Consider the following 10,301-nt stretch of genomic DNA (forward strand, 5'->3'; position numbering starts at 1 on the left):
ATTTGATAAGTTCTTGAGGAGTAAATTAAGCAATGCATATAAACTGTTTAGCCCAGACCGGTCTGAAAATACATATTGAATAATTTATTCTTATTGTGCCCATTATGTAATATGCCAAAGTAAGTGATTACGGTGGGTTTTCCCCGACTATGTTGCCTAGGCTGGCCTCGAACTACTCGGCTGAAGCGATCCTTAGCCACCTGAGCAACTGGGACCACAGCCTGGCGCCACCCTAGCTTTAATTAAGGCCGTTTTGTTGTTGTTATTCCCCTGCTCCACACAAGGGGCGCTGCCGCTCCGAGGCTGCCAGGGCGGGAGTCAGGATGGCGGAAGTCTGTCTAGCCACGGCCACCGCCATCATGGAATACAGGCCCACCTCACCCCGCGGGTGTAGCCGCTTCGTACTGTCGCTTAGGCAGACCCGCTCGCAGCGACAACCAGCCCTCTGCCTCTTTTCGCTCTCCCTTAAGTAATAAACCGTCTTTCCCTTTGACTAGTCTTAAACTCTTTGGAAGCAACAATGCCGGCGTCTTCCGGGAGCCGACCTCGCCCCATGAGCTCAGAGGTATACTTCCGGGACACGGAAGTGACCCGTCGCTCCGCCCTCGCCCACTCTCTCTTTCCGGTGTGGAGTCTGGAGACGACGTGCAGGTAGGAGGCCCGGGCGCGACAATCGGGGGCCATCCTGCGGCAGGGGGACCCTGTGGGGCTTGGGACGAGAGACGGGCGTCTTTCCGTGGGAACCGAGCTAGGTGCCGGGCAAGAGACGCGCGGCTGGCCCACCTGGATCCTGGCCAGCTCGGGATTGAGTTCGCGCCTGGTCTCAGAAGGCCCGTTTTGCTTCAGGGAGGAGCTTGTGAAGTAAGGGTGAGTGCGGGTCCAGCCTTTTAAGGCCTCGTTCCCGCAATACGGCCACGGCAGCGTTTGAGCTGCACAGCGTGGTTGAGGGAACCTGGGACAGACGTGGGCTCCCGCCTCTACCTCGCCAAACTTTTCTTGGTGATCGCAGGCTCGCTCCTACTCTTCGTTTGTTTCCTCGTCTGCAAAATAGGAATAACAATAGCACCGATCCCGTAGGTTTGTAGTGATCATTCAAAGAAGGAAAGCAGGGAAAACTCTCGCACTACGTTGGATGCTTCTAAATCTGAGCGATTCTTTCCGTTGCTGAGTCGGGCACGTTGCAAGCTCTGGGCGCTCAGGGCCCAGCACCAATGTTTGCTGTGCGCTTGCCCTGCGTTTATATACCCCTGATGACCACTCTGCTCGTTACTTTAGGGGATCTTAGGAACGGAGAAACTCAAATTGGCATTTACTAAATGGCCATCATGCCGAAACATACTCATGCTTACATAGTTGAGATATGCTGGAGCCTTTCTATGCTTCTCGAGGCAGAACTATGGGCTTCTCTCGTGTGGCGCGTTCCTTAAGTAGTTAACGCACTGGGTCGTGCTCATTGGTCTGATTTGAAGATAGGAACAGTTAACTTCGTACACCCAAGACTTACACTTGAAGTACTTACTGTGGTTACACACTAACTAAAGTTTGTATAGGGAAGGCACAGGAGAGATCTAGGAACACCTGAGACAGACTAGGGTAGTTATTTGTGGTGTGGAGGCATCTTGGCAGGAGGCAGAGAGTGCTGGGCTGGGAGTCAGGACACGTTTCTAGGTTTGGTTTTGCCACTGTCTTTACTGTGACCATAGGCTGAGACACTCTCTATCTTCACCATCTGCAGGATACCGATTAGTGTTAGTGTCTTCTGAAAATGTTAAATTGTTCTGAACACCAGGAGGTTCAGAAGGCTTGGGGCTTTTTAGGCAGGAAGCAGTCTTACCCTAGCCTTCCACTTTCTCATTCATTCTCACCCGCCTTCCTCCTGTCAGTTTCTCCCTCCCTTAGATCCTGTGACAGTATGATTGCACTTATAAGGCCATAATAGGTTGAGTTATTTGGTCTCAGGACCCACCAGATTTCTGGGATGGGTCTTTTCCATTAGGCTGCCTTTTGGATGTATTTTAGTGCCTTTGATATTTGATGTTGGTGACAAAGATTTAGTTCTAAATAGTTGTGGGTGTCAAATCAATTGCATTTTTGGCTTTTGAAGGGATCAGGTGGAACACAGGAAAACAGGAGATGAGAGGCTTGAGGGCTCTGTTGGTAAGGGACCCTTGAATTGTAAGCTGAGGAGTTCATGCAGGAATCAGGCAGCTCCCTCGCCCCATGAAGGGTGTTAGGAATGGTGTTACCAGTACATGGATAGCTATTGATCTTGGGTTTCTTCTTGCCTTTGGGGATGCAGCCTTCAGGCATCTGCTGCTAGATCCCTAGGCTTCTATCCTCTAGGTGCTGTGAGCTGCGCTGTTGGTAGTTTCTGGGGAAAGGTTACTTCTCATGGTACTTTGCTATATGGCCACAGTTGACAATCCCCCAAGTGCAAAGAGAAAGAAGTTTTAGTGAGGCATAGATGAGAGAATACAGTAAAGTATTGGATGGAAGAAGACAGGGACATGAAGCAAGACTTAGGGTTTCCTTTAATAGCCAGGGGAAAGGGATTCTGGAAATGTTTTGTCTGTTAACCTTGAGTTTCTTTTCTTTCCACTCAGAAATGGCACCTCGAAAGGGGAAGGAAAAGAAGGAAGAACAGGTCATCAGCCTCGGACCTCAGGTGGCTGAAGGAGAGAATGTATTTGGTGTCTGCCATATCTTTGCATCCTTCAATGACACTTTTGTCCATGTCACTGATCTTTCTGGCAAGTGAGTACCTGGGTGGAGAGGCATGCAGCTGGCAAAAGGCTAAGGAAAGCAATGGCTGGGACGGGCTAGCAGTCAGGGGATTCTCTAAAGAAATGCTGTTTTGTCCAGGTAAGAAAATGTGCTTGTCCATTTAGCCCACAAATATTGTGATTTCCCAGGGGTTACAAGAGAGGAGACACATTCTTTGTCCTTACAGCGTGATGGTCATTGAATCCTTGGTTTCTTGGGAATTCTCCTCTTTCCTTAGTTCCCTTTGTAGGAGCAGCAATGGACTGCAAGTGAGCTCTGGGTGTGGGTTTGACTGCCATTTAGCAAGTTGTGACTTCTGTGAAATCACTCAAATTCTGAGTTTTGGTTTCCTCATATGTAAAATGAGGACAGTAGTGTCTACCTTGTGGAGTAATGGTAAGGATTAAATGCAAAAGTAGATATATAAAATGTTAATACTGAGTTTAGCTATATTGGGCCATTCAACCCCACTGGACTGAACTCCATGAGGGCAGAGCCCATGACCATCATCCTCCACCATGACTGAGCTGTGTTGCTCTTCACTCATTGGATATCGTAAGCACTCTTTGTTGGACGAGGAAGAAATGACCCTGTGCTTTTGTCCCCAGAGAAACCATCTGCCGTGTGACTGGTGGGATGAAGGTGAAGGCAGACCGAGATGAATCCTCGCCATATGCTGCTATGTTGGCTGCCCAGGATGTGGCCCAGAGGTGCAAGGAGCTGGGTATCACGGCCCTACACATCAAACTCAGGGCCACAGGAGGAAATAGGTACGAGTCGCAGAGGGGATGGCTGGGTGGTAGAAAACCTGCTGGGCTTGGGTGCTGGAGCACCTGGATTTGAGGTTTGGGTTTTTTGTTGTGACCTTGAACAAGATATTTTAGGCATATACATATTTAATAATTGGCTCCTGTGTACACCCCCCAGCAGCTCAGTGTTGAGCACCCACTGTATACCAGGAGCTGTGTTTCAGGTACTAGAAGAGAGTGATGGGGAAACATAGACATGGTCTCTACCCTCCTTGTGTGGGACTGAGGCTGGTGGGAGAGTCAGACTTTAAACAACAGAGCAGCAGGGAGTATGTGGTTTTCATTTGTGACAAATGCCTGGGAGCACAAGTAAGGAGTTGGTGATAAAGTGTAATTTAAACTAAGGTCTAAACGATAAGTCCGGAGTCCTTCCAGTGAAATAAGGACAAGAGGGAAGGGTATTCTAGCTAGAGACAACTGCAAGGAACGGTCTTCAGGTGGGGGTGAACCTGGGCACCTGTGAAGGAAAGAGGGGCATGAGGTGCAGTCAGAGGGGAAGAGGTGGAGTCCTGTAGGAGAGGGGAAGGACCTGGATTTGAGTGATGGGGGCATGAAAGCTGAAATAGATGACTGTTGCGTGAACAAGCCAGACAGTGGTCAGAACATAACAACAAACGATAGTGGCCGCCTCAGCCTAAAATATTTACTGTCTGGCTTTTTTTTTTTTTTTTCTTTCTTTCTTTCTTGAGACAGGGTCTCACTCTCACCCAGGCTGGAGTGCAGCGGCGCTATCTCAGCTTATTGCAGTCTCTGGCTTTCAGGCTCAAGCAGTCCTCCCACCTCAGCCTCCTGAGTAGCTGGGACTGCTAGTAGTAGTGCCACCACGCCTGGCTAAATTGTGTATTTTTGTAGAGATGGGGTTTCACCATGTTGCTCAGGCTGGTCTTGAACTCCTGAGCTGAAGCAGTCCGCCCTGCCTTAGCCTCCCAAGGTGCTGGGATTATGGGTGTGAACCACTGTGTACAGCCCTGTCTGGCTCTTTACAGAAAGTTTGCAGACCTCTGAACCAGCGGGGTGTTGGGATCTTAGAAAGGAGATCGTCCATTGACTTGGCCAAAGGCTTTTCTTAACTTAAACCTTCATTTTCTAGGACCAAGACCCCTGGACCTGGGGCCCAGTCGGCCCTCAGAGCCCTTGCCCGCTCGGGTATGAAGATCGGGCGGATTGGTAAGTGCCCCCCTCTAGCTCATGCTTGGGTTTATTTTGAAGCATTGGCCCCAAAAAGCACGTGCTGTGCCCAGTGGATACGCAGTGGCTGGTCTGGTTGCTTTTGGCAGTTAAGTTTGTTAAGGGAGGCTGCAAGAGGCACCTTGTGACTTAAAAATCTCTCCCTGAATATCTCTGTCACCTTGATGTGAATGTCCTGTTTCGCTTGTGAATCTCTGTCCTACACTGCCTGGTGCAGGTAAAACTGACAAGAGATGAATTGTCCTTTCCTCCATTCTTGAGGTCATTGCTATTAGCATTTTGTGTGTACCATCTCCTGCATTGTAGGATGTTCAGCATTTTTGGTTTCTGCCTACTAAATATCATAGGGCATGCCAGTCATGTGACAACCAAAAATGAAGTGGGGGGTACCAGCTTCTGTTATTAATACCCTCAGGCCTGTGATCTCCTGGCTACTTACAGCTCTTAGGAAGGGGACACTAGTCCTTCCCTGCACATTGTTCCTGTGCAGTTAGTAGCGACATACACTGACGCCCCAGGCCAAAGTTCCTACTGTGTCCTACTTGAAGGATGATTTTGTTTTCTTGAGACAGGGTCTGGCTCTGTTGCGTGGGCTGGAATTCAGTGGCACAATCTCAGCTCACTGTAAATTTTGACTCGTGGGCGAGTCAAGGGATCCTCCCACCTGCATCTACCGAGTAGCTGGGACTACAGTGTGTGCCACCACACCGGGCTTTTTTTTTTTTTTTTTGTAGAGTGGGGGGTTTCACCATGTTGCCCAGGTTGGTCCCAAACTCCTGGCCTCAGGCGTTCCACCGGCTTCAGTCTCCCAAAGCCCAAAGTGCTAGGATTACAGGCATGAGCCACCGTGCCCAGCCTTAAAAGATTTTTTTCAGACTCTTTTTCAGTGTCTTTTTACTTAATGAAAAGGAGACAGTTGCAGTTACCCTGTCTAGAAGGGTTTTTCCTCTAGAGAAGACGGTGGGCTAGATGTCAGAACCTGGATTTGTCCTGTGCCTCTGACATCTTGCGCACCGCTCAGCCTGTTTCCCTTTCTGGAAAGTGAGTTGAGACCACGTCAGGAAATTCGAGGAACTGGCAGATGGGGCCGCTTCATGTTCACATCCATCTGTTATGTACTGGGGAGTCGTTTGGGGAGCAGCAGGATCTGTTGCTGATTGGTTAGGCCATTGGTCTAGGGAGTCCTGGGGGCCCTTCCCATCCAGTTCCAGGCAATGACGCTTTCTCTTCCTCCCCACAGAGGATGTCACCCCCATCCCCTCTGACAGCACTCGCAGGAAAGGGGGTCGCCGTGGTCGCCGTCTGTGAACAAGATTCCTCAAAATACTTTCTGTTAATAAATTGCCTTCATGTAAACTGTTTCAACTCCAGTCTTCTCTCCTTCATCAGGGGCTACTCAGGCGTTTGATTTTTTCCTCCTATTTGGCTTCTTGGGAGAAGGAGCCTGAGGAGAGCTGAGATCCTGGTGCTGCATTTGGGGTCTTTTCCACGCCACTTGCGGCATTAAGGTGCCTTGGTCATCTAAAGCAGACCAAGGCGTTGGAGACCTGGTTTTGAGTGGAGATGCTGGTTCTAAAAATGGACCAATTCTTAAAGAGCCAGAGTGGGAACTGTTGATCCAAGTGTAGCCTGAAGCGAAGAGGAGCCTTCCAGACCCATGCCATATATAAACACACGTGGGTGTGCATTCTCCCTCCACACTTTCTGTGCAAAGCTGGGAGCTCACTCTACTGTGTCTTGCTTTTTTTCACTTGGCAGATCTTGGAGATTGTTCCACATCAGTACATAAAGTACATAAAGATTGTCACCCCGCAAATACACACCAAGTCCTATTTTCATCAGCGATAAAAAAGAAAAGTTCTTGCTTTCCGGAAGCTTGCATGCGGCTCTGAGTACCCAGTGACACCAGATGGTACTCAGTGTTTTGCAAGGGATTACCACAAGGCCCTGTGATGGTGCCTGCCATGGTTAGGACAGGCTGGTGGCTGGGTAGGGTTAGTGAGGCCTGGTGGAGAGGATGCTGTGTGTCACAGGCTGGAGAGGTGAGACCATTGATGGTAGTCAGTTGTAGAGGAAAGAAACCAACAAGGGGAAAATGTTGGGATGCTGCTTTCAGCCTTTGATGGCGTGTTCCAGGTAGAGGGAATAAGCTAGTAAATGGGTCCTGAGACAAGGGGTTACTGTGATGAGGCGGCGTTGGTTACATGCCAAACCTTGCCAGGGATTTTAATAATCTCATTGAATCTTAACCTGATGAAAAAGATACTGCTATGCCCATCATACAGCTAAGAAAACCAGCATGGGAAGTCACTTGGCAAAGGTCACAGCTTACAAGAGGATAATAGTTCTGACTCAAGTAATTTACATACAATTCACCTATAAAATGATTTCTAGCACTGTAGATTATGAAACAATCAAAATGAACTTTAGGGCATTTCACACCGTGCCCCCCACCCCCAACAGGCACCAAAACCCATTAGCAATCGCTCCTTCCCCTCCCTTGAACAATCATTAGTCCATCTATAAATTTGCCTATTGGCATTTCATATATAATTATGAATTGCTTAATGATGGGGATACATTCTGAGAAATGTCAGGTGATTTTGTGCAAACTGTACTTAACAAACCTAGATAATACAGCCTGTTGATCCTAGGCTTCAAGTCAGTACAGCATGCTATTGTACAGAATACTGTAGCCAATTAAAACAATACTATTTGTGTATCCTAACTTAGAAAAGGTAGAGTTAAGGCCAGGCGCTGTGGCTCACGCCTGTAATCCCAGCATTTTGGGAGGCTGAAGTGGGCGGATCACGAGATAAGGAGATCAAGACCATCCTGGCTAACGCGGTAAAACCCCGTCTCTACTAAAAATACAAAAAAATATTAGCCGGGCGTGGTGGCACGTGCATGTAGTCCCAGCTACTCCGGAGGCTGAGACGGGAATGGCGTGAACCTGGGAGGCGGAGCTTGTGGTGAGCCGAGATCGCGCCACTGCACTCCAGCCTGGGCGACAGAGCAAGACTCCGTCTCAAAAAAAAAAAAAGGAAAGGTAGAGTTAAAATACTGGGAAAATCATGGGACCACTGGTGTATGTATGGTCTTTTGTTGACTGAAACATTATTTGGTGCATGACTGTAAGTGGAATCTACTTTGTGTGGTCTCATGTAAGTTCCTTTTTTATTGCCAAATGATAATCCGTTGTCTGGATGTACAGACTGCACTCCACAACTCATTTTTCCCCCTTGGACAACCTTTTTGAATCTTTCTTGAGAAAAAAGTCTGGCTCTTGCCCAGGCTGGAGTACAGTGGTGTGATCACAGCTCACTGCAGCCTCAATCTCTGGGGCTCAAGCAATCCTCCCACCTCGGCATCCTGAGTAGCTGGGACTACAGGCGTGTGCTACCATGCCCAGCTAATTTTTTTCCTTTCTTTCTTTCTTTTTTTTTTTTTTTGAGACATGGTCTCACTGTGTTACCCAGGCTGGTTTTGAACTCCACTCAAGCGATCCTCCTGCCTGTCTTCCAAAGTGCTGGGATTACAGGCGTGAGCCACTGTGCCCCACTGAATCCCTTCATCTTAAAGGGTGTGGGCTAAGCACAGTAGCTCGCATCTGTAATCCCAGCACTTTGGGAGGCCGAAGTGGGAGGATGGCTTGAGACAGAAACAGCCTGGGTAACATACTGAGACCCCCGTCTCTTAAAAAAAAAAAAAAAAAAAATTAGCTGGGTATGGTGGTGCATGTCTGCAGTCCCAGGTACTCTGCAGACTGAGCCCAGGAGGTCGAAGCTGCAGTGAGCTGTGATTGTGCCAGCGTACTCTACTCCAGCCTGGGCAACCAGAGACCCAATCTCACTAAAAAAAAAAAAAAAAAGGTTTTTAAATAAAGGATGTGATTAAGCCAAAAGCATAAGATAAATGAGTCTGTGTTGATACCGATGATTTTAATAAATGGGGGAGAAGGTACAGATCTTAGAATTCTAAATAATATAAGTAGATACTCCCCTCTTCAGTTAAGTGGAACTGCCCACCCCTTAGGGTGTAGGTTGAACTTAGTGATTTGCTTTCCTAAGAACAGAATATGGAGGAAGGAAATAGTAACTTTACTGTGGAGAAACTTGGCACATGCTGACTTAACCAAATTGAGGTTGATAGCACTTGTGGAAAAATCACATGGATACATACTCTGGTTTGACATGATAAGAAGAGCAGTTCACCTCTGATATTCTCCTAAAAACCCATAACCCAGTTAGAAGACATCTACAAAATAACAGTACTCCTTAAATTATTAGAAGTCATGAAAGTCAAGGACAGGAGATTAAGGAGGCATGAAAACTAAATGCCCATTGTGGTATCCTGGATTGGATTCTGGAACCAGAATAGGGTATTAGCGTAAAAACTAGTGAAACAGGATAAAGGCAGGGCACAGTGGCTCACGCCTATAATCCCAACACTTTGGGAAGCCGAGACAGGAGAAGGGATTGAGCCCAGGAGTTTGAGACCAGCCTGGGCAACACAGGGAGACTCCGTCTCTACAAAAAATAAAAAATTAGCTGGGCATGGTGGCACATGTCTGTACTGCCAGCTACTTGGGAGGCTGAGGTGGGAGAATTGCCTGAGCCTGGGAAGTAGAGGCTGCAGTGAGCCGTGATTGCATCACTACATTCAGCCTGGGCCACAGAGCAAGACCCTATCTCAAAAACTAAATAAGTAAATAATAAATTAAAAAATATGAATAAAGTCTGGAGTTAAAGTCTGGAATAAAGCTAGTAGTAATGTACCAGTGGTTTCCTACTTTTGGCAAATGTATCATGGCGATGTAAGATGGTAACAGGTGAAACCGGGTGAGTGGCACACAGAAAGTCTTATCTGCAACTTTTTGGTAAACTTAAAATTATTCCAAAGTCAAATTATTAGGGAAAAAAATGAGGAGTGCTTTTGTACTGTCAGTCTGGTTTCTAAGGCAGGATGTGGTGCACAGACCGTCAAGAGGTAGACACACACCTGGAGGAAAATCTTATTCCACAGCTTCAGACCGTTCGACCTTAGGCAAAGTACTAACCTCTCAGCTGTTTAGTGGAAACTCCTGTGATGATGGCTGTCTCAAATGGAATCACACAAGATCAAAGTGTTTAGCGCAGTGCCTGGCACTGAAGAAGCTGCTGCTATTCTTACACTGGTGCAGTTCTTGTGCCAAGCAGCATAAAGGACAGCTGGCTGGAATCATGGTAGAAAAATGCTGCCAGTTGCTGGAGCATTCTTTTTATTTCCTGTGGTAAGACTGTAACTTGTCCTGCTCTTTCCTGGTAACAAGGGATGCAATCAGCCGGGTCTTTGAAAGCAGTTCCTTTCGGGGGTTTTGCCTGAAAGGAGAGCCAAGTTGTGGTGTGGCTCAGGTGGGAACGTAGCAGCCTATTGACCGCAGACGTGGCTGGGCTGCTGCCCACCTGAGACTGCAGCCTGCAGCAGAGGCGCCTGAAGCTGACTGCAGCCCCAACCAGGCCTCTAGACACAGTCCCTGCCCCTCTCCCCTGCTCCCCTTCT

The 10,301-nt window shown here is 47.9% G+C and overlaps 1 protein-coding gene across 1 annotated transcript; it reads left to right on the forward strand.

Moving 5' to 3' along the window:
- The first annotated feature begins 582 nt into the window (after positions 1-582).
- Positions 583-6,125, forward strand: RPS14 (ribosomal protein S14). Its single transcript, XM_003266643.4, has 5 exons — positions 583-651; positions 2,604-2,754; positions 3,372-3,533; positions 4,663-4,739; positions 6,001-6,125. The coding sequence occupies exons 2-5, from the start codon at positions 2,606-2,608 to the stop codon at positions 6,066-6,068; spliced, it is 456 nt and encodes a 151-aa protein (XP_003266691.1). The 5' UTR covers positions 583-651; positions 2,604-2,605; the 3' UTR covers positions 6,069-6,125.
- The last annotated feature ends 4,176 nt before the right edge of the window (positions 6,126-10,301 follow it).

This window comes from Nomascus leucogenys, chromosome 2, assembly GCF_006542625.1.
Source record: "Nomascus leucogenys isolate Asia chromosome 2, Asia_NLE_v1, whole genome shotgun sequence".
Lineage (NCBI taxonomy): Eukaryota > Metazoa > Chordata > Mammalia > Primates > Hylobatidae > Nomascus > Nomascus leucogenys.